The sequence below is a fragment of the Schistocerca piceifrons genome, chromosome 1, assembly GCF_021461385.2.
Source record: "Schistocerca piceifrons isolate TAMUIC-IGC-003096 chromosome 1, iqSchPice1.1, whole genome shotgun sequence".
NCBI classification, from domain to species: domain Eukaryota; kingdom Metazoa; phylum Arthropoda; class Insecta; order Orthoptera; family Acrididae; genus Schistocerca; species Schistocerca piceifrons.
Window position 1 is genome coordinate 767,545,426 of NC_060138.1, and position 25,486 is coordinate 767,570,911.

Genomic DNA, 25,486 nt, shown 5'->3' on the forward strand with positions numbered 1-25,486 from the left:
TGTACATCTTTATGAGGAGGGTGCCATGGATACTTCCGTCTTCCAAAGTGAGAGCAGTGACGTACACAGATTATCTAGGACACAGGAGGTGTTACACTATTCGCACAGTCCAACACGTACAGTCACCACACTCTCGTTCATTTTTCTTATACGCAGCGAGAGCAGCTCTCCAAGCGGATAGAAAGCTACACTTCTGCATACGATATCGGATGAGTTGAGATGAGTTTAATAGTAACGTTTATATTGATTTGTAGCACAGTTTTTACAGTAGGGAACGTATGTAGAAGCCGTAAAAATTAGCGCTAACTAAAAGAACAACGACACATTTGTCTTTCTTTAGTTCCCTAAGATCCCTGGCACGTATGGAAAGGTAAATTACAGGACAGTTTATTTGTGACTCTCTTCTAAGCTACAGGTACTTACTGAAAAAAGTCATATTCCTCTAAAAAAATAATAAAAGCTAGTAAACGTACAGGACATGACCTTCTGCAGAAAGGCCTCGTTTATCTACTCAGTGAGATGAAGTTTTCGTCAATACACCTTCAGTCAAATCAGTGAATGTGAAACGTGTGAAACTTGTATGGAACACAGTATCTACTTTATTTAGTGTACGAAATAAGCCACCACAACTTCATCTGGAGAGAAAACCACACAAACGCGTTAATAAAACGTCGAAAGCAATAAAACAGTTTTTCAACATACAGAAACAAATTACAGAATTGTTGCTATCTCTGAGCCACAAACAGCAAGAATCTTCAACACATTCGCTTTCGAAATATTGTTGTATTAGATACCGAGTGAAGTGTAAGAACTTGCGAAACATTAGCCTCTATATGAGATAGTTACATGTCAAGGAAAGTGCCTATCATAATCAGAACAAACAGAAATATATGCAAGAAATATGTTTATTTTCTGTTGTTTTAAACGGAGTAAGCTGCTATTAGACACATATTCGAAAGTTGCAGCTTATCTCACTGAATCAGTGAGATTCGGCTGTTTTTACATCTGTTTGCGATCACTCATATCTCTTGATAATTTAGTAATGTGGGCCTCTGTTAGTAGCTGTCCGCCTCAGCCACAAGTTGTAAACAATCAGCAGCCCACTAATTTATATTTATTTAAAACGCACTTGGCTCAACCAATCTTTTGCTTAGCTGTTCATATTCCTACGGCGACAGATCATTTGGCCATCTTCCCACCCATTTACACTACTGGCCATTAAAATTGCTACACCAAGAAGATGATAAACGGGTATTCATTGGACAAATATATTATACTAGAACTGACATGTGGTTACATTTTCAGGCAATTAGGGTCCATAGATCCAGAGAAATCAGTACCCAGAACAACCACCTCTGGCCGTAATAATGGCCTTGATACACCTGGGCATTGCGTCAGAGCTTGGATGGCATGTACAGGTGCAGCTGCCCATGCAGCTTCAACACGATACCACAGTTCATCAAGAGTAGTGAATGGCGTATTGTGACGAGCCAGTTGCTCGGCCACCATTGACCAGACGTTTTCAATTGGTGAGAGATCTGGAGAATGTGCTGACCAGGGCAGCAGTCGAAAATTTTATGTATCCAGAAAGGCCGGTACAGGACCTGCAACATGCGGTCGTGCATTATCTTCTGGAATGTAGGGTTTCGCAGGGATGGATTGAAGGGTAGAGCCACGGGTAGTAACACATCTGAAATGTAACGTCCACTGTTCAAAGTGCCGTCAATGCGAACAAGAGGTGACCGAGACGTGTAACCAATGGCATCCCATACCATCACGCCGGGTGATACGCCAGTATGGCGATGACGAATACATGCCTCCAATGTGCGTTCACCGCAATGTCGCCAAACACGGATGCGACCATCATGATGCTGTAAACAGAACCTGGATTCATCCGAAAAAATGACGTTTTGCCATTCGTGCACCCAGGTTCGTCGTTGAATACACCATCGCAGGCGCTCCTGTCTGTGATGCAGCGTCAAGGGTAACCGCAGCCATGGTCTCCGAGCTGATAGGCCATGCTGCTGCAAACATCGTCGAACTGTTCGTGCAGATGGTTGTTGTCTTGCAAACGTCCCCATCTGTTAACTCAGGGATCGAGACGTGGCTGCATGATCCGTTACAGCCACGGGGATAAGATGCCTTTCATCTCGACTGCTAGTGATACGAGGCCGTTGGGATCCAGCACGGCGTTCCGTATTACCCTCTTGAACCCACCGATTCCATATTCTGCCAAGTCATTGGATCTGTACCAACGCGACCAGCAATGTCGCGATACTATAAACCGCAATTGCGATAGGCTACAATCTGACCTTTATCAAAGTCGGAAACGTGATGGTACGCATTTCTCCTCCTTACACGAGGCATCACAACAACGTTTCACCAGGCAACGCCGGTCAACTGCTGTTTGTGTATGAGAAATCGGTTGGAAACTTTCCTCATGCCAGCACGTTGTAGGTGTCGCCACCGGCGGCAACCTTGTGTGAATGCTCTGAAAAGCTAATCATTTGCATATCACAGCATCTTCTTCCTATCGGTTAAATTTCGCGTCTGTAGCACGTCATCTCCGTGGTGTAGCAATTTTAATGGCCAGTAGTGTATATTAGCAGGGGGAAAATAACATTTGGGTGCTCAGAACGTAACGCTTACCGACTCGCACCATAACAATTTTTTTGTCAAATAACTAGAAAGTAATTAAAAACAAATATTAATCTTACGGCTGGCTTTCTCACCACTAGGTCGCTAGAGTCGTTTCAACTGTCAAATGGTAACAAATTTTCGTACATGTTAGACTGTGATATTAGAGCGATGTCTTCTGGTACTTTCTAATTTTTTCTTCAATTTGTTTGTGAGTACGTGTGTTTGCCTCGCGACGTAGGTACTGTGCGGTGCTGAGCTAACGCCTCGCAGCCACTCATCGGCTGTCGCGTAACGTGATAGGCGGGTGTCAGGGCAGATAACGCTATCGGCGCAGCGTAGACCAGCACTCCATCTGGCAATGGCGTCCGTCGCGGCTGCCAGGCACACTCACTCCACATTCATTACTTTCTGTATTGGTATATTTGTCTATTACTGTGTACTTTGCGCTTTCGAGTCGTGTATTTATTTACTCAGCCTGAACATATTAGGACCTTCGGGCTCTCTCTTACATCGGACCAGGATTTCGTACCTACAGTGCCTTTTGTTTATCTCTGTTAGCTAAAAAATAACAATAATTTTAATATGACAAATAGTAATAAAATGACTTTACTGTTTGTAGAGACAATGTGAATAAATAGTACTGACTAAGAGTTAATGAAGTTAATAATGCCAGTACTTCTACACCAACTAAGAACTCTGCGAAATGGGAAAGATCTTATTGGAAAGAAGGATGTGAAGGCATAGTAACTGAGCACAGGGACAATGTCAGTCACCATTATTGATTTAGCAGATATTTCACCAACTGTATTTTGATACTGGAGATGTTATTCAATTCTCTAATACAATGAAGGAGGACAGTGAAGTGGGAGGGAAATAATTTTGCTCTGATGGGTATGAGTGTTTCTGCCGTACTGTTCATATGAGGACAAGGTCGAGGACAGATATGAGGAACAGTGTGCGTCGATAAGACAATATAAGAGACAGAGTATACGGATAACTGAGCCTATAATTGTCAAATATGATCAAAGAGTTGAACGTCACAGATACGTCGAATACAGGTGTTCATAGCAAGTTACAAGTGCCATGAGCTTCCCTGAGGAAGACTTTGCAGGATAATATCGCTGTAATCAATACCTGGAAGTGTCTCTGTCCGGTGGCTCTTCCTTAGTTTACTGCTAACTTCGACTATTTTCACAGCGTTGAAAATCCTCTTGTTCTTCCTCTTTTTCATTCCTTTGCAATCTTTTTTTCGAAGACTTCGTTGCAGGAAATTTCTTCGCAGTATGTGTCTCAGCCAAGATGTTTTCCACATGCTTATCATTTCCATTCTCTTTCTTCCTTCTCCTACTCTTAGGCTAAGTTCAGATGTAATGCCAGTTGACGCACGCTAACGTGCGATCGAATTTCCAAAGGGCTCAGATGACGAGTGGTAGAGGGCGTTAGTCCCTGCAGTTTGCTGGCACAATCTGTTTCGGTTTTGGATATCTTGTATGCGGATGTTCAGTGCTGGAATTACTCTGTTCATATAAAATTGGAAAGTTGACTATGTCTGGAATAAATCGCCAAATATGTAAAGTTATCTCGATGTAAATAAAAGACATTGTGATGCTAATACAAGATGATGAATAATGGATTGAAAGATCTCAAGGACTTGAACAGTAAGCAATTTTTCCTCACTGCATTGGAGCGTTCGACGGAAATACTACATCCTGAGCATTAAAGTTCCTTAAGCTTCACTTAGAGACATTTTTTTCTTCTGGAGCTGTTGGTGCTACGTGACTGACTATCGCTTTATCTGGGTTGACATCTGCACTTATAGAAGAGCTTGTGACTCAAAATTTTCAGGGATCTCGTTCTATACGAAAACCTCACTGGAAAATCTGTAGACAGTGGCCTATACTGAAACAAAGACCTTTAGCAGAAAACCATCAGGTGGCACATCCTTACGTGAGTGTATGTGATAAAACATTTGGGATGGCGGAAAATTTAATGAGACCCTATGGCGGAAAGCAGCTGCTTATGAAAAAACGATGTTTAACAATTAGCCAAATTTAGCATGTAGCCGTGCTGGCTGTACTTTTGGTGTAGCGTGTAGTAAGTGAACAATATTGCATCGCCCATTAGATGTCACTGTGGATTGTACGGAGCATATTGTAAGAGCGAGTATAAACGGAGGACCCACTTTGTCGGAGGACCCACTTTGTTAGCGGCTAAGTATACCAACTATTTCGCTAAAGCAAGTATACTTGAACATGCAGATTATATGATGTGAAGGAAAGTCTACTTGTTGCCAATAAAGTTTTACTTATTTATATTTTCCCTTTCTTCTTAGGGAACTCACAGAAGATGAAAACCATGTCGTTCCAAGCTTGCTGTTTCAAAATTCTATTTTATACGATACCGATGCAATATTCCAAAATGCTTTTTTTCCCCTACTTCGTCACCTCATATGCCCATTTCAGTATTCTCACCTTCGGTTTCATTCATTTTTCGCAACGTCCAACAAAGTAAAATACAGAAACAAACAGAAAATATGTGTGGTCACGACGGGAAACGTGGTCAGCTTTCTCAGACAGCGCACACGGCTGCTATCTATCTTTGTAACAGCGCGTTTCTCTCGATATACAGACTTTTTGCGTAAAAGCTGCGTCAGCACGCGCTCATGTGACCGGTTGTAAGTTGAATGGTAGATGTCTGAACGCGCAATTCGAAAACGCGTATCCATTTTCCGTCATGTGAACATAGCCTTAGAAGTAACGTTTCATACGCCGCTCTGTCACTTCATTTAACTTTCATCATTTTTCTCTGCAATCACATTTCAATATCAAATCAAAAATCATACAGACAACAGTATTGGTTACATGTTGTTTTACAACCGTCATCAGGTCTGAATGAGAAGAATCCAGGTGAAAGTATTTCAAAATTTGACGAACGTGACCACAAACCTACCACAAACAAACAGAAAGCTCATTAACTTACATAGCAGCGACTCAGAAGACTCGCTGTCGTTAACTGTACTTACAATTTTACACGTGTTGCTTACATAATGAGTGAAAGCTATGAATCATCCCACTACTGGCGGTTGTGGACAGGGGCATAAAATTTTTAATATTTATTAAATTGCAGAAGGTGCAGTAGAAAGTGATGTTCATCTATTTACTAATCACAGACAACAAATGTCTTAGTAAAATGATAGAAGGAAACGTAGCACAATAGCTCTTATGCGTGTATATCACCAGAGTATTTATTTCCTTCACTTACATACTTGATACTAGTGGAGTTTTACGGTATAATTGTGGAAATACGGATCTTCTTATTTAACACCCAAAAATGTTCGGGCAAAGTTTTAACATCGTCAGTGGGGTTCATTTAATTTCTCCCAAATAACATGTAAAGATATTTTGTATGAAAATGTACACATTTGTCAGATTATGACATTTAACATTTACAGCATTAGTAACAGCTAAAATATACATCTTAGTATTAGCTACTGATAATTATGCGGCTGTATCTGACTGGACAGCCGGTGTTATTTCCTCTGTTTATGTTTCAGACCTGCGCGAATACTGCAGCTCCACGAGCGACTGCGCGGCTATACAGTACGCCAACTGCACGGATAACAAGTGCGTGTGCGGCCCGGGTTACTTCCCCAACTACAACGGCACCGCATGCCATCACAGTGAGTACTGTACATGACGCTGCAACTCACTACACGACAGTTGTAATACCACATATTACTGTTATTTTTACCCTTGGACGAATGTGTTCACTTAGTGCACTCAGATAGCGCCGCTTTACTGTACCCACACAACACGTTGCAGAAGACCAACTCAGATCAGTGAGAATATATATACGTGTATCAGCATATTTGGAAATTCAAGCAGTAAGGGGGTAAAATAGTGGGTGAAAGACTTTTTGAAAATAACTACTTTTTAAAGAACTACTAAAGTATTTTAAAGCTATGTCTATGAAAATGGTATCTGACTTCTCAGTTAGAAATATAAAAATACATCTTTCAGTGATTTTGGAAATTCAACTCCCTATAGGAATGAAATAGGGGATGAAAAGTATTATGAAATAAATCTATGAAAATTGGTATTTGAATTCTCTGTTAGATATAACGGAATGTGCTTTAGGGGATGAAAGTGTCTTTGGAAAAATCACTACGAGAACTCTATATGTACGATTAACAAAAACTTCTCTACTCCAGCTACCAGAAACGCCTGTGGTCAGATGCACATTCGGAAAAGGCCATGCTTCTATGACTTTAACTAGTCTGAAAAGTTTAGATGTTGCAATTTGCGAGCAGCATAAGAACTTGATTAAAGAAAAACAAACAAAGACAGAAAAAAAATCTGTGCAGACTACACAATCCACACGAGCGAAGCAGCGGGCGCGCTAATCTAGTTCATGTAAGAAAAATTGTGAAAAAGTGAGTTTGTTTGCGTGACCATCCTCCGCAGCAAGCACAGAAATATTTCTTTTGTAAATGAAAATCGCATCTCTTGCTGCACTGTACATTCTTTCTCCCAGAAGCGTTTCGCCTTCTCTCACTTTAAGGCGTCGTCAGTGGGATCTAGAATCATACAATCTTGTTTTGATACGTATGATTAGTAGATTCAAAAACAGTTGACATCTGCATTTTCTCTAAACTGCTAACATGCTACAGGTCGTACAAAAAAGGGAAACAGTTCATAGATGAAAGATCAGTCAGCTCAAAAAACTCCAATCACAACATAATAGCTATATACACAACCTAGAAAATCACTCGCACAAATTCTGCTCAAGATTAGTGAACCTTACAGACGAACAGATAAACAATAAAGAAAGACAGCTGTTGGAGGAAGGGTTAAAATACAATGTAAATTCAGAAATAGATGAAGATTACGTAGAAAGTCTAATTATAGAAGCAGAAAGTGTATTGACAAGGGAGAATAGGAGAGAAATCAGCAGTGTCAACAATGGACTAACTCGAGAACTAGGAAAAAAAGAAATTCATAATATAATCAACAATATGAAAATACAGCAACACACAAAACCAACAAAAACACATAATCTGTAACACTTAAAAAACTTAGGAAAAAACTTCAAAATGTCATTATTTCAAAATCAGACAAGGGGAACATAGTAGTACTCACAGACAAAGAACTATACAGCGATAAAAACATAAGAATTCATCTCACAAAATAACATTACAAAATTAAAATCAAACAAAACAGACAAATTTCAGACAAAAGTAAAAACAGTCTAAAAATATAGGCATCACACTGGATAACACAGAAACATGAATGCTGTCACTGATTAATCCCACTGCAACTATCCTGTGAAGCCAGCCAAAGATCCACAAACCAAATCTTCTTGTGAGACCAGTACTGGATTTCAGAAAATCCTCCACTTACAAGCTTGCAGGATACATGCTAAAATTACTGCCTGAAAAAGTACAAGAAGATAGAACCATTAAAAACACTACACAGCTAATACAAAAAATAAAAACATGTGAAAATTCCAGACACAACAACACTCTTCGCATTTGACATAGAAAGCATGTATTCCAACATATTTGTACCAGAAACAATAGAAATGATAGATAAAAACCTGAATACACATAGTCAGCTCCCTGATGGACAGATTAATGAAATACTTTAGTAAAACTCATAACAGAACCAAATTAGTTCCAATTCAATAATGAATTTTATTTATAAGAAGATGTATTACCAATGGGGTCACCAGGGTCAAGAGCGTTAGCAAATATTTTTATAAATCACACTGAACAGATAATTTGCACAAAAATATTAGCAAAAGACTACAACATAATATATTGGTTCATGTATATGGATGACATCCTCTCATCAATAGATGAACCACAAACAAAAACTGAAAAGTTACATACTGGCATCAACAAGATTCATAAAAATATAAAATTAAGTATGGAAAGAGAACAGAATAACCAAATTAACTTTCTGGATATAACAGTCCAAAAAACAAAATGGTAAGCGTATGTCTGAAATCTACTGTAAAGCCTCTGCAACTGACATTATCATTCCCCAATGCTTGAACCCCTACATCCACAAAAGCAAGCAGCACTTCGACACATGCTCTGTATATACAATACAGTTCCACTCAACAAAGAAACTGTCAAAAAAACGGAACATAATAACGCAGATAGTCCGAAATAATGGGTACAATAGCAACATGGTCACAAAGCTAAACAACAAAATTAAAAGTAAAATAAAAACAGAAAGCACAAAACCATTGACAACATCACAACAGAACCAAACACGATCACAAACATTCAATACCATAACAACTACACACAATAATTGAAAAAATAGAAGAGAAAACACAAGAGGGTTCGCAATGACATACAAACACAAACTCGGACATATATCACCTTCACCGTCAAAAGAAAGGAATAAACATATCATACACGACAGATAATTCTATCAAAAAGTACAGCTCAAAAGGACAGGAAAATAAAGATATATACCAGAGAGGAGGTATATATCAATTATAGGATAACACTTGCGATGGCAGATACATAAGACAGTCAGAACATTTGATGTCAGATACAGAGGACACATGTGAGACTGCAAGTACTGGACAAACCACTCCACATTTGCAGAACACATAAGAGAACACAATCACAAACTAACCACTAGAGGAGAAGACATGAAAATAATTGTAATCAACAATAAAAGACACCTCCTAACCATGTAAGGAAATTGCCACGTATAGAAAACCAAAGTAGAAAGAAAACCCTGTTGAATGATCAAGTACACATGCCAAACAACTCATTGTTTACACTAATAGATAGAACAATAGAGTAACACTACAAAAAAGGACTATTACCATAATAATAATAATAGTACCAGCCAACCCCCTTTCCACTTACTTGTGCGTTAAACACTCCACGAAACATTTAAACAGAAACCCAAACCAGCTGAACACCAAAACTTTCTACCATTCAACCACCACACACACACGGGTAGAAACGTAACACAAATGAATAGACGTTAGTTTTCAGGATGTACTTCGTTTGGGTGGCCACATGTGCGTAAACAAACGAAACAAGATTTGACACACAGTGTCAAGACATACGTCTTGATATCACAGATTTCGATCAAATATATGTAACTAATGACAGAAGACTAATAGTGCATCACAACAACAATTGCAAACAGGACGAAAAGTGGGAAGGGAAACGTTCAGAATATGAAAACGTGCTTATGTTTCGTAAATAGAGCCATAGTACGACCTCCAGCACGTGAGTAGGTGAGAGAAAACGCACATGTCAACTAAAACGCTAAAAACTGTAAGTAATCACTTATTTACATAAAAAGGGACGTGAAATCTTTTTTAATTTACTAATAATACATATCAAAACAAAACTGTATCATTCTAGATCCCACTGAAGATACTTTAAAGTGAAGGAAGACGAAACGCAGCTTGTATAAAATAAAATGCAGTGCAACAAGAGAAGCCGTTTTTTATTTACAAAATAAATATCGTGAAAAAGACTTCCCTCATCAGTGGGAACCACCGCATTTTGTGACGTAAGAGAGGCGCTTATAACGTTTTAACTATCACCTCGAAAAAATGACGTTATTATGCAAATAACATTTTGCTTGCATGCCCCAATCCTGGTACACAATTAAATTCAAGCCCTACAACTCCGTTCCAAACAGCTAGAGGCGCAACAAAAAAGTTACAGATGCTTCCAGCGTAGTGAGACAAGCCTCAATGATGAAGAACGAACTGACAGACCGTTCATCTAGGAAAAAACAGAAATAGCAAAAGATAGGAGGCCCTGGCTCTTGAAGACCGATTTGTTACAATCAAAATGATAGCGAATGGAGTGAAAATCAATCACGGCTCAGTTTTTAACATCTTGCACTACCTTCTGAACGGGGCATAAATTGAAGTCTTATGTACACGAACACTCTGACTACTTCCAATGAATAAAAAGACTAACACGTACTAAATCACATTTCCTATTAGCTAATCGGTTCCGACCTTTTCTCTGGTCATCTTCAGATCCATAAATTACGAATTTCTGCGAAGTGCAGGTCGTCAGTTAACAAAGACTAGGTTTAAAGTTAGTTACATGTTCCATAGATCATTTGAACGATTGTTTTATCGGAATGGCATGGAACGAGTTAGTTAACAGTACATGTATACATGATTAGCGTTAACATCAATAAAGAAATTTTTTTAGTCTTAACTAATGCAACCACACTCATAAACTTTTTTTTTTTTTTTTAACTAGCTACCAGTTTTCAAGTAGAAATCCATCGACGAAATAGAAGATATTGTTCAGGAGAAATAATTTTAGGTTAGATTTGAAACTTGCTTTGCAACTTATGAGACTTTCTGTATTAATGAAAAATGATCAAAAATTTTCGTTTCCGTGTACTGAACGTCTAGTGTTCCGGATATGGACATCATTATTCCTCTCAGAGTGTGATGGGTTATTTAAGATGAATTTCATTAGCGAATATAGACTGTAAGGCAAAAAAGGGGCGCACCTAGAAGGAACTATCCAAATGGGACGGAGTTCGGTAGATGTGATGGGCATGCATAGACAAACAAATGATTACAATTTGAAAAGTATGTAATGTATGTATGTATGCATGTAAAAATATGGATGTTTTATTCAGGAGAATGAGATACAGAAATCGATCGGTCCAATAACGTGTCGGTGCACCTCTGACCTGTATGCAAGCAGCCACTCAGCTTGGAATTGATTGATAAGTTGTTGGATGTCTTTCTGATGGATATCGTGCCAATTTCTGTGCAATTGGTGCATTAGATAGTCAAAATCCTATGAGGTTAGCAGGGTCCTGCCCACAATGCTCCAAACTTTTTCAATTGACGGGAGATCCGGCGACCTAGCAGACGAAGAAAAGGTTCTGCAAACACGAAGACAAGCAGTAGAAACCCTGCTACGTGTGGGCAGGCATTATCTTGCTGAAATGTGAGCCCAGGATGGCTTGCCATATAGGGCAACAAAACGGGGTTTAGAACAATGTCAGTGTACCGCTGTGCTGTAAGTGTGCCGCGGAAGGGGTCCTGCTATGGAACTGAATGGCTACCCAGACAGTCATTACTGACTGTCGGGCCTTAGGGAGGGTGACAGTCAGGTTGGTATCCACTTCTGTCTGGGGCTTCTCCAGACACTGGTCGATGGGGTACATTTCGAAGCGGGACTCATCACTAGAGACAATTCTACTCCAATGAAATTGCAAACCGGAGACGTCTCTGGAGACGCCCCAAACAGCGGTGGGATACTAACCTGACTGTCGCCAACCATATGGCCCGACAGCCAGGTGTGATGGCCTGGCTTGGCATTTCTTTGCGTAGTATGGCCCCTTTGGTTGTCATCCACGACATCCCTACAACACAGCGGTACGTCGACGGTATTCTACTTCCCATTTTGTTGTCCTTCAATCTTGGACTTCTGTTTCACCAAGATAATGCCGACCAGCATACGGCGAGAGTTTATACTGCTTTTGTTGGTGCATTCCAAAGCCTACCATGGCCAGTAAAGTCGCTTGATCTCTTCCCAATTCAGAATGTTTGGAGCATCTCCGGATTTTGACAATCCAACGCGCCAATTGGACAGTATTTGGCACGCTATCCCTCAGAAGGACACCGGCTCTATCAGTCAATGCCAAACCGAATAACTGCTTGCATAAGGGCCGGAGATGGAACAATATGTTACTGACTTGCTCAGTTTATGAAGCTCTTTCTCTTGAACAGATCGTCCAATTTTTCTGAAATTGATATCATTTGTTTGTTCGTTCATGTACATCACATCTACCGATTTCTGCCCCATTCGAATAATTCCTTCATGGTGCGTCGTTTTCTTTTTGCGTTAGAGTGTACTATTATTATTATTATTATTATTTTATTATTATTACTGTTATAAAAACGCCGTCCAGGTCACTCTTTTACACTTTGTGATTAAACTTTTGCTACTATGCAAAAAATTAGAGGAATATTCTATGAAATGGAATGCATTGTTCGGGAACCTATTTTTGTTACCTCGATGAAGTGGTATTAGCTACACGATCGATGCAGGTGCTGAAAAGTTGTTACACGTGTAAAGCGTGGAAAGTATAGCAGTTTCGTAGTGGAATGAAAAATAAGGCAGCTAGCTGCTTGTACACGGTTCAGGGTGATAGCTATTGTTCTGTTGCAGGGAGCGAGGCGTACGAAGCGCCGTGCCGTGATACGGGGGAGTGCCAGCAGGTTCTGGGCAACAAGTCGATCTGCCAGAAGAGACTCATCGGCAATGACACGACGGAGCGCTGCCTCTGCCTGATGAGCAACCACTACGACCGCCAGAACCACACCTGTCAGAAGAGCCTGCGTAAGTACAGCTGCGTGCGTGAGTGGCAGGTTGTACGCGGTTCCTATCGGGCAATATTGCAAGGACGTGAGTTCGGTTGCAGATTGGTACCGTGCTAAGTAACCACTGCAGGCAGTTCACAGTGGTTTGTAGTGTAGGTATGTTAATGTATACGTGTACAAAGAATACTTGAAAAGGAAAGGTGCTTTTGGTAGCACCCACTGGTGGCCAGGAGAATCACTCCCACAATAATGTTCACATTGCTGACGAATCAACTCTCAGTGAAAAAAAATGTGTGTGAAATCTTATGGGACCTAACTGCTAAGGTCATCAGTCCCTAAGCTTACACGCTATTTAACCTAAATTATCATAAGGACAAACACACACACCCACGCCCGAGGGAGGACTTGAACCTCCGCCGCGAGCAGCCGCACAGTCCAGGACTGCAGCGCCTCAGACCGCTCGGCTAATCCCACGCGACAACTCTCAGTGACATGATGAATCTACAAAAGTAATTTACCTGTCAAGAAAGATTTTTCTAATGTCTCAGTGCTCTGTACTAGTGATTCCCAAACACTTTCTCCTCTGGAATTCCCCCCCCCCCCTCCCCCCATCCCTCCAATTCATGAGGAAAAATAGTATAAAGCCCCCCATCCCCAGCCTATTTAATTACTAAAATATTCATTTTTTTAATATCAGGTTGGTTCATAAGTCTATAAAGTTTTTGTCTTGCATGTTGGTATTCTGGTTGCTGTGGGTTCGTTTGTAGATCGTCATTTTTTATTCACTGTTCCTATTTGAGGTTACATATTGTCTTCTTGTCATTTGGAGATGGTGAGTGGAACTATGGACTCTAGAAAATGGAGTGCCAAGGATAGAAATCGCAAAGTTTCCGACATATACTTCTGTTTGAGTTCAATAGGGGGGTGACAGTAGCGGATGCCGCCAGGAAGATTTGCGCATTGCATGCGGATAGTGCTATTCGGCAGAGCACGGCAAGGAAATGATTTCCCGTTTTAAGGAGGATCGTATTGACAGTAGTGACTCTCCAAGTCCTGGAAGACCCCTCGGGGTTTCGATGAAGATCGTTTAAACGTGCAATGGTCCACGTTAGTGTACTCGAGAACTGGCAGTGTGATGAATTGTGACCATTCCACCATCGTGCGACGTTTGCATGCAATGGGGAATGTTCAAAAATCGGCTTTATGGATACCGCATTCTCTAAGCCAAAATCACAAAAATCAGCGGATTGCCAGTTGTATATTTCTGCTTGCTCGTCATCAATTGGCTCGTGAACAACGCCGGCCTTTCCTATCCTGTACCGTTACTGGTGACGAGAAATGGTGTCTTTACGCTGACGTAAGGAATGGAAAGTACTGGTTCAGCCCAGAAAAAGCAGCATCTCTCCGTACAAAGACCTGTGCACATCCAAAATAGGTAATGTTATCATCTGGTGGAACAGTGACGGGGTGGTGTGCTACGTATTGATAACGATCATTGCTGGAATTTACTGTCGACAACTGAGACGCTTTGAGACGCAGTCCAAGAACAACGAGCGGGAAGACTGTAGGAAGTGCTGATGCACTACAAGCCCCGTCCGCATTCTGCTAGACCGACAAAAAAACACTACAATAGTTGGGTTGGGAAATCATCCTGCACCCGATTTATTTACCAGATCTTGCGTCCTCAGATTTTTATCTTTTCCGCTCTCTGTCGAACAGCATTCAAGATACTTCCTTCACCAATGCAAATGCGCTCCGAACATGTCTCAACGAGTTCTTTGCCTCAAAATCGCGTGATTTCTACAGTCGCGGAACCAAGACGTTATCCCAGCGTTGACAGACTGTTGTAAATAGTCAAGAAAATATATTAATGATTACTAAAATCTCTGATATGTGTATCTATTGTTTATTTAACTTATGGAAAAACGCTATGAACTTAAGCACCAAACCAATATGTTCTTTGCACAATTCTGTTCTACCAAAATCGCTTTATCTTCAGACCATTGAGTAGGAACCTCTTTCTGTTGAATCTCCAACAGAAAGAGGTTCCTACTCAATGGTCTGAAGATGACCACAGTAGTGGTCGAAACCGGTCACCTTGATAAATAAATCGTGATCAAGACTGTTTTTAATAGTAATATTTGTAAGACATTGATCACTGCCTTTCCTGTAATGTATTCAAAATAATATTAGCTGTGTTTAATCAAAACACTGCATCTGATTATTTTAGAGGGAAGTACTGAGAATATTTAGTTTCCCAAAAATGTCAGCGAGGTAAGCTATTCTGAACAGAAGACCTCAGTTGCTGAAACAGTCTACCATAGTGCGGCTTTTCCTCAGTCCACACATTATTTTTGCTACTTTACCCTTGAAAGTCGTGCAACACTGCTAAGAAAGCACAGTAGAGTGTGTACAGCGGTCATCCCTCACATAGAACTTTAAAAAGCCTTGAATTTATCATCATTGCCTTAATAATATCAACTGTTCCTATAACCTTTTGCATCACTTCCTGAAGAAGTGGGCTAGGTTCTTTAGCGGCTAGAGCATCCCCATGCATCATGCAATGAGCCCATACTGCATCACTGCAATCTACCATGTATGCCAGACACTGAGCGAGATCCATCTGCGCATACTCCGATCCACCTATTCAATGAGCCCTGTTTTGATTAAAAAAAGGAATTGATCATGTCAAATAGACTTTCAGCTGTAGCTAGTTTCAGTGTCGGCTGACAGAAAACCGATTCTTCTCAAATGTTAAACTCATACAAGGAATCAAATGAGCATCTTTATGAATATCAGTCGCTTCGCCAACTTCGTCCTCTCGAAGTGAAAAACAGTTGTTACGCAATTTCTCGAGTAACTGCTGCAGTAAATCGTTAGAAATGTCTAAAATTCCTCTACACCCTGTGTCATTATAGACAAAAATACTTTTCAACTCCTTGGAAATGAGTCGCCGAACATTGTACATACTATATCAATTGCTGGTAGTAGAACCAGAGTTTCTGCAACCCCATGTGGTTTCTAGCACTTAGCAATCCCATACGAAATCTGGCAATAGGATAAAAGGGCCTTAGTTCACATTCGCTGTTGTAGCAAAGTTCTTCTGGATGGACAATAAAACATTTACTTTTCTGGCAGAAAATTCTATCGGTCTTCCCACTAATTCAGGATGTTTGATTTCAAGACGTCTCTTAACTTATTAGGCTTCATGCTATTAGCACCTAAAATTGTTAAACACTTCGGGCATTCTTCACTATTGATTGTAGTTTTTGTGAAGAATAGTTCTCATCGTACACTGACGGAAAAAAAGTTGCAATACCAAAAACGAGTTGGGGGACATAAAGGAAAGTTCTACATCTTAAAGATGACGTCTATTCAAATTGCAGGCGAGTCGTATAAGAGTAGCGCAAGCAGCGTCAATATGACGATGCAGATCAGGTCTGCTTTAAATATACGCTGTAACGGTCGTGTGTGTCAATTACGTTTCAGACTGGACGTGCTAAGCTGCTGTTACTCAAGAATGCCCCGAAGGCGACAAAGGTATCATTACCAACACCTCAATGAAATTTACCAAGGTCGTGTAATAAGGCTACGAGAAGCTGGCTGTTCCTTCTGCGATAATGCAGAAAGACTTGACAGGAATGGAGCCACTGTACATGATTGTCGGCAGCGGTGGTCACTAGAATCTACGGTCGCAAGACAACCGGGCTCCAGACGGCTACGTGGCACTGCCGAAAGGGAGGACCACAGTGTTGTTGGTATAGCTCTGGCCCATCGTACTGTGTCTGCAGGAGTAATCTGAGCAGCAGCGAAACACTTTCTGACAGGAAATCGCGACTCCGGTCGCACAACCGAGACGATGCTCCGTAGGCTCACAGTTTGATTAGAAGTCGCTTTTGATGAACGGCGTGGAAAGCCTACTGGAAATATAAAATATGGAATCAATTTGAGGTGCTCTTTCGATGGAACTCATTACATTATTTTGTCATTGTACAAAAAATTAGTCACTTCCTTAAAAGAGCGGACTGGTCGCTTTGGATCACTGTAGGTGGTGCAGAGCTGGTACCATGCGGTCACGTGGCCCTCCAGCACTGGCGAAACCGCTGGCTTGTCTGTGCCAGTCGGCTGTATGGAATCAGAGTACTAAGGTAGGTCGAGGTGGAGTCTTGACAGAATGGCAGAAAGCAGCTATCGTGTTGGACGTGCTCATATTCACACCGTGAACAAATTTTCCCGGTATGTGTCCCAAGGCGGACTGCCCATCGTGTCTGTAAGGAGTGACCTCGTAACACGGTGTAAGAAAAGAGATCGTAACGATATCCCAAACGTTAGAGATCGGGAACGTCTGTCCCCTCTCGTCTGAATGCAGAGCCGCCTCAGCCGTTAACGAGCGAAGATTGCGAGGAGAACTGCATGTGGTGGACCTCGCAAAAGGCAATCACTCAGGGTAGCACATAAAACTTCACATCTTCAGTGGATCAAACAACACAGCAATGTACATTAGCTGACTGGAAGCGTGAAGTGTAATCTGACTTACCGTGTTTGGAGAGTGTAGTTGAGTGTGGATGTGGTACTTTAATGTTTTGGGGGTGTTTTCCGTGCCGTCAGTTGAGGCCACTACACGGATCACCGTGAACACGAATTAGGGTGTTTATCTAAACATTCTCATCGGCCAAATGTTGGCTTTCGTTCCACATTTTCATGATGAATAAGCTACGAACACTCGTGTCTTCCAAGATGACCACGGCCATGCTCACAGGGCTGCACGCATACGTTTCTCGTTTGCTGACTACCCAGGTACCGTTGTCGCACCCGACTCATAAGCCACCCTATCTTGATCGCACGTATAGAATTGCAACAGCTGGTGAAATTTAAGAATGAACATCCCTGCGATTTGGTAGTTATAAGGTATCTGCTGAGTGACTTCAGCACATATTATCACGTATCTGAAAGAATCATGGCGACTCTCCTCCTAGGCGAACTGAGGCCATTACCAAGGCTAGAGTCGGTTTTACGGTGGTCTCTCCCGGACGATGATTAACTTTATGGGGGAGGCGATTGTATCTTTTAATTGTAGAGTTTAAAACAATGATATTCATCCGTGAGTGAGTGGACATACCGCATTGGCAGATGAATTCTGTTTGCGGAATGATACAGTCGTACATTTGTCTCCATGTGTAATTGCCACTCTGGGCTGAAGAGGTTGGTACAGGAGAGAAAATCGTGGTGGTTCGCTTCAATACGAAGATTGATGACTGAAAAAAAAAATCATCTCGAGATGCAGCCATTAGAATGACGTATAAACAGAACAGTTTGATGGGAAAAAGGGTCAGGTATGCTTCCACTGTGAGGAGGCATTACGTTCATTGAGCATATGGAATATCGCAGTTTCGCTAGTGATTGGAGGCTTCTATGACTGTCCAGAGGATCGGAGATTACATCCACGAAACTTACGTGCGAGATTTTGAAGAACGAATGAGCGAAGCAGAAAGGACGCCTCCGCATCGATCACCTCTAGCGCATGGTATATAATTTCACCCGACGTAGGTGTTACGCCAACGCCATCGACAAACGACACCGAAATCGGGGTCATGTTTTTGGCATGGTTTGTAAAGATCACGCGTTAATGTAAGCGCATGAAATGCTGGTACATTAATAACCGGTTTAATCACTGAAATGTTGAATTCATACGATCAAACGTTCATACAATGTGTTGTACAGGTGTCAGATGTCAGTTTTTTTGGGTAGAGTTCCGTGCCTGTTGCACACGGTCGGTCAATTAAGGGCGATTAATGCTGTTCGTGGACGACGCTGGAGTTGTCGTCCGTTGATGTCCCTACGTGCTTGATTGGAGACAGATCTGCCACTCTGTAGAACATCAACATGCTCGGTTACAACAGCGAATGTGGGCGAGCGTTATCCTGTTGGAAACGCCCCCTGGAATGCTGTTCATGAATATCAGCATAACAGGTCGAATCAGAAGACTGAGGTACAAATTTGCAGTCAGGTTGCATGGAATAGTCACGAGAGTGCTCCTGCTGTTATATGAAATCGTACACCGTACCATACATAACTCCAGGTGTAGATACCAGTGTGTTCAGCATGCAGACAGGTTGGCTGTAGGAACTCAAGTGGTCTACTTCTAACTAACGCACGGACGTCACTCGTACCGAGGCAGAACCAGCTTTCATCAGAAAATGCAAAAGATCTCCACCCTCTCCTCCAGTGAGCTCTCTCGTTTGAACCACTGAAGTTGCAAAAGGTGGTGATTTGGGGTCAGTGCAATGCACGCCAGGGGGCATCTGACTCGGAGCTGTCCTTCAAGTAACATTTCTTTGTGTCAGAAATATCTGACGGAAAGCTATCGAGCAAAACAAAAGTAATATTTTGCGTTTCTCAATGAAGTCTTATAGGTCCTTTCCTTTTCATGACGCATATAAACGGTTTAAGAGACAATCTAAGCAGCCCTATTGGACTGTTTGCAGATGATACTGTCATATACCTTCTTGTAAGGTCATCAGATGATAAAAACCAATCGCAAAATGATTTAGACAAGCTTTGCGTGTAATGGGAAAAGCGGTAATTGACTGTACACAATGAAAAGTATGATTTCGTGAGGTCATCCACATGCGTACTAAGAGGAACCGGCTAAATTTCGGTCACACGATAAGTAGCACAAATCTAAAGGCTGTAAATTCAGTTAAGTACTTGGGGATCACAATTATCAATAACTTAAATTGGGACTATCACATAGACAATATTGTGGGGAAAGCGAACTAAACATTGCGAATTATTGGCAGAACACTCAGAAAATGCAACCGGTCTGCCATAGAAACTGCCTACACTACGCTTGTCCGCCGCCCTCCTCTGTAGTACTGCTGCGTGGTATAGGAGACGGACATCTTCAGTTGCAGTACTTATTTTTAGCACAGAGTATTAAATTAATTAAGGCTTGTGATGGTGTGCCACGTTCAGTTGCACATTTAAATGCAAATGCAAATACTATTATTAATCAAAGTCAATTTAGTCCAGTGAAACTCAGAAAAAAAGCCTGTACCTTGCAAAAGGTGAGGTAGAAGATTTTATTTTTTTAACTCGTTCATATTGTTGGAAAGAATAGAAAACCAAGTTTTGCCAACAAAATTTCTCTTGGAAAAACTTTCTGCAGTCAAAAAACTTCGAAAATTTTGTACTTTTTTCAGTTTTTTCAAAATGTCTCACTTTCATTTGCTCCTGTCGCTTTGACGTCTATTTTCTTTTTTAAACAGCACAAAATTCTCTGCCAATTTGATTCTTACCATTTTTTTGCGCGTCAAAAAATACCAATTTTTCCAATTTCGAGCAAAGTGGCAAATTACCTAATGTTTGAACACTGTCATTTCAGTTTCTATTTGTGTAGTATAAACACATTACTCATCATGTTATTCATTGGAATTTACCATCTCACTCTGCTGAAGGGCCAGGACAAACAGCTGTAACTACGAACACATTCACGTCAGATTGCGTGAAGTTTGTGTTACAATATGTAATACGATTGCATGCAGGTGCCGTACATTTTCTACAGTTGATTGACGTTAATGATCAGCTATAAGAAAAAGTGGCCACCTCTACTTACAGGATATGTTGAGACTCGAGGAAAAAATGGATTTATCAGAATATGAGAAGTTCACAACGAAAGGACGTTTTACAATCCAGCGATCCGAAAAGTGTTGGTCAGGGGTTCCTTCTGACATGACTATAGAACAAACATTGATGAGAACCATGAAGAGTTCTGGAGGACTTACTTCTGGCCGAGGAATTACGGATAGTATATTAACCAGATGGAGATTGGGTATGATTCACATGCAGAACATATGTGAAGATGTATTGCGAAGTGAGCGCAGTAACATCAGAACAGCATGTAGATGCAAGAAGTTGTCGGATCGAACGAGATGGCATAGACTTGCGTAAGCTGCGTGATTGGTTTTCAGTGCACCCTCCCTTCCCTGAAAGTGATTTTATAATGTCTATCAGCAGTGGTGTTGTCGGTACGGAGGATGTTAATTGTCATATGTGTCACGAAGAGGGAGAAAAAGGCATGAAAAGAATAGTTGGTGACAATTTACATGATGTAAAGTTCCGTAGAAAAGATAAAGTTGCGACTCCCCTTTCTGCGTACAATTCTGTAAAAGCTTGGAGCACTAAAATTACTCCTATTGATCTTTAACTCTTTTCCAAAGGATTTGTTTAATGAAACAAAGTGAAGAAGAGTTAAAAGCCTTTCTGAAATATGAACTTGCTCCTTACCCAATGTCCCTATTCTCAGAAAAAGGCATGCGAAAAGGGACAAAATCTTCATTCTATAATGCCTTCGTTCTAGTGGAAGATGTGAAGTCAGGTGGACCGAGTAAATTTTTTGTCATTGATAGAGGGTACCTTATCCACATAGTGACTTGGACTCGAAATGTTTGCTTCAAGTCAATAGCCCAAAACTATGTTTCTTACCTGCAACGTCATTTTGGATCTCAATTTGCTATTGTATTTGACGGGTATCCATGTGAGGGAGACAAATGTAGCACAAAGAGTGCTGAGAGGATTCGTAGGTCCAAAAAACATTCTTCGGTTGACATTGTGGTTGAATCAGAGATGGTGAACCAAGTGCCTCAGGACAAGTTCTTGTACAACGAACGAAACAAGATGCGTTTGATCACACTTCTTAAAAAGGAATTTCTGGAGTGTAGCATTGAAGTGCACCAGGCACAAGAAGATGCTCACGTTATGATTGTAACATCTGCCATTTCAAAAACCAAAGATTTTGGAAGTGTTGTCATTGAAGGGGAAGATGTTGACCTGCTTGTGGTCATGACCGGTTTGGGGCAAGGCATTGAAAACTTATTTTTCTTAAAGCCAGGAAATGCAGAAGAAAAGTGGTTTTCCACTGCATCTTACAAGTTTGACAGTGAATAAAGGAAAAATTAAGTGCTGCAATATTGTTGCGAAAAAATGAACACCTAAGCTCAGCACTTTGCACGTTCAATAAACCACATGCAACCTGTGAATAAATAATAACAGCAGGAGAACAGGTTACTATTGCATTGTATAGTGGAGGTGTCAGCAGTTCCCACACACTAGACCATTTGCGGTACCAGCTATTCGCCAAATCTGCCACAAAAAGCAAACTGAATCTTGCACGGTTGCCACCTACACAAGATGCTGCACATCATTCGTTGCGGACTTACCAACAAGTCCATAAGTTGGATGGGAAACTAGAAACCTCCTGAGAAATGGGGCTGGAATCAAAGTGACCACGGTCCAATACCCGTTATAATGAGCCAAGATCCAGCACCTGAAGCACTTCTTCACATTGTTTCATGCTCATGCAAGCTGAACTGTGGCGGAGCGTGCTCCTGCAGAAAAGCGGGTTTGAAATGTTCTTCAATTTGCAAGAAATGTATTGGGGTCGACTGTGAAAAGGTGCCAAAATTTTTATATGAAGACAGTGAAGAAGATGTTATGGAGGATGTTGAGGAAACCGCTGACGAAATCAACGAACTTGCTGAGGCTAATCGCTGTGTAAAGAAGAGGTCACTCTGGGATCAACTTTATGTACAGACCCTGAATCCGTAACTCAAGGTATTTCTGGTGACACTGAGGAACCTGGCCCATCAAAACGTTGGAAGTGATACTCATATCTGTCTCAAGTGCGCTAAATTGCGATATTACAAGTATTACACACCCAGAACTGTCAACATTTTTTAGTAACTGACAATGCATTTTAATTGTAATAAAACTACTTATTTTTAATTTCAACTGTGTGGCTTTTATACACAAGAATAATTACCTACCTAATTAGGTTGCCTATTGCAGCTAATAATAGTTCAGTTTCCTGAGACAATTTATTTTCTGTGCGTGTGTATGTGTGTGTGTGTGTGTGTCTGTGTGTGTGTGTGTGTGTGTGTGTGTGTGTGTGTCTTAATGATGTATTTTTATATTTATAGTTTTACAAATACCAGGGCTGAGTTGGCCCATAGTGAACTTCAGGCAGTGATGTAAGAATCACAATAGTTGGGTGCCCAGGAATCCTCATGTTGCATACAGAGAAACTGAATACCTGAGAGCGAGGTGGTAAATTCCAACATATAACATGATGTATAATGTATTTATACTACACAAACAGAAACTGAAAAAATAGTGTTCAAAAATAAGGTACCATGCCACTATGCTCAAAATGTGAAAAATTGGTATTATTTGAGGCGCTGTAGCGCCTTAGATATTGGGAGTAGAAAAAAATGGCAAGAATCAAATTTGTGGAGAATTTTGTGCTCTTTAACAAAGAAAATAGACGTTAAAGCGAAAGGAGCAAAAAAACTGAGATATTTTGAAAAAACTGAAAAAAGGCCGAAATTTTCCAAGTTTTTTGACTGCAGAAAGTTTTCCCAAGCGAAATTTTGTTGACAAAACTCGGTTTTCTAATCTTTCCAACCATATGAACGAGTTGAAAAAATAAACTCTTCTATCCCACCTTCTGCAAGGTATATCTACTATTTGACTGGACTAATTGAACACATGATAAAATAAACAACACTTCACTACGCTACTATATCTCAAACGTTAGATCGCGAGCAGCAATATGAAACAGAGAACAACTGGCGCAATGTGTTCAGACTCATGCCGACTTTTAACGATCGGTACTTGGGAGCCGGCGGGCAGTTTACCGCAACCTTACTGTAGCTACTCGACTGAGGACTCGTAACATACTGATTTATGTATGTAACCAATTAATGTGGAAGATAGCTACATGCGCGGCCCGAGTTGCTGCCCAACTACGTCAATATTGGCTCTTGAGCAAACACGTCTGATGGCAACTGCTTTAGTCCGACCTGTTTAAAATCCCAAATGCTCGATCAGCACACAGTGGTGCCAACGTCACAGAGTTTCTACACTAAATCACTCCCTTTCTCTTGTAAATACACTATTAGAAAAAAATAACCTCTGTTTTCGTCTTTCTTACCACCATACAGTTATAACACGTGTAGGATGTTCAAAGTCACTCGCAACACCTGTAAGAGTCCTAAACACTATACCAGTGAGAATGTGACAAACTAACAACCATGAAAAATTACTTCCATTATTTTCAACGTGCTTGTCAGAGTTTTTCTATAGTAACCCTTGATCACAAAAAAAAAAAAAAAACAGAAGCTGGGGTTTGTTGAAAACTATGCAGGTATCGTCTCAAGGTCACAGAACTTGATTTATGAAGTTATGGCTACAGCTCGTAGGACATCTGTGGTTGTACTCTATTTAAGTTCCCTACTGACGTGGATGAATGCCAGTTTGCTCATAGTTCCATTGATTTTATAAGAGGTTTATTAGTTATATAAGGGGAATCAAATAAAAATGAGACACATGGGAAAAGCAGTGAGTAAATTCTTTATTATTACAAAACTAATAGGCATAAATTATAATACGTGAGACAAAACAGGAAGCGCATTCATGAAAAAATATTTGCGGTTGCCTACGGCACAATGATTGTACCCATTCGTGTATCTCTTCATCCGAAGCAAAGCGACAGCCAGGTATGTCTTGCTTTAGAGTTACAAAAATATGGAAACCACAGATCGGAGGAGTACGAAGGATGTGTTGCCAAGATTGTTTTAGACTACAGTATACAGGAAATCTGAAATTAAGTGATCTCTTAATTTGTTTCTAAATGTGTCCGTCTTTTCTATTGTATTTATTATTTGCGATAGCTTGATTTATACGCATAACTGAGCATTTATGCGATGCTTTTCGCTTCACTAAAATCGTTTCATTTCACAGTAGTACTCATATTTTGTGGGTATGTGACTATTTATGTCTCTCTTTACCAACCCTGTATAGTTGTTCTTAAACTACAGAGTTATTTCACAGACGTGTAGTAGCACTTTACATATTAAGTTTTCTTACTTTACTTTCTCTGTTATGTCTTGGAAGTGACATTTCAATTAACCCGACAGCTCTCTTCTATAACACTCCTAATATCTGTGTGTGTATATGGGCTGCTTTTTCCCAAACTGTGCCACAACGTATTGTAAACGTGTATGTTGATACTCTGTTAGAGGCTTCTGCTCATTTTAATACGCTAGCGGGGAAAATTTTTATTGCGTCTATTTATGTCATGTTATGTATTTATTAAATGTAACGCCCAGGAAATTTTACTTCTATGCTTGTCATAGAAATGAGTCTCCAGGTTTAAGATCGGTATAATTCGACTGTACTGGCTGTTTGCATGGATCTGCATGAACGCTGTCTTGCTTGCATCTACAAGAAAAACATTCTTACTGAAATAACTAACAACGCTGCTTTGTATTTAGAGAACTCTTATTCATAGTATTTTTATGGTTCAAATGGCTATAATCACTATCGGACTTAACATCAGTCCCCTAGACTTAGAACTACTTAAACCTAACTAACCTAAGGACATCACACACATCCATACCCGAGGTAGGATTCGAACCTGCGACCCTAGCAGCAG

At 40.6% G+C, this 25,486-nt stretch overlaps 1 protein-coding gene across 1 annotated transcript in view; it reads left to right on the plus strand.

Annotated features, from left to right (window-relative positions):
• Positions 1-25,486, plus strand: part of LOC124788597 — a 46,636-nt gene that overhangs the window by 15,139 nt on the left and 6,011 nt on the right. The window contains exons 2-3 of the mRNA XM_047255870.1: positions 6,194-6,319; positions 12,842-13,012. Coding sequence (XP_047111826.1) covers positions 6,194-6,319; positions 12,842-13,012 — 297 coding nt within the window. The remainder of the gene's footprint in view (positions 1-6,193; positions 6,320-12,841; positions 13,013-25,486) is intronic.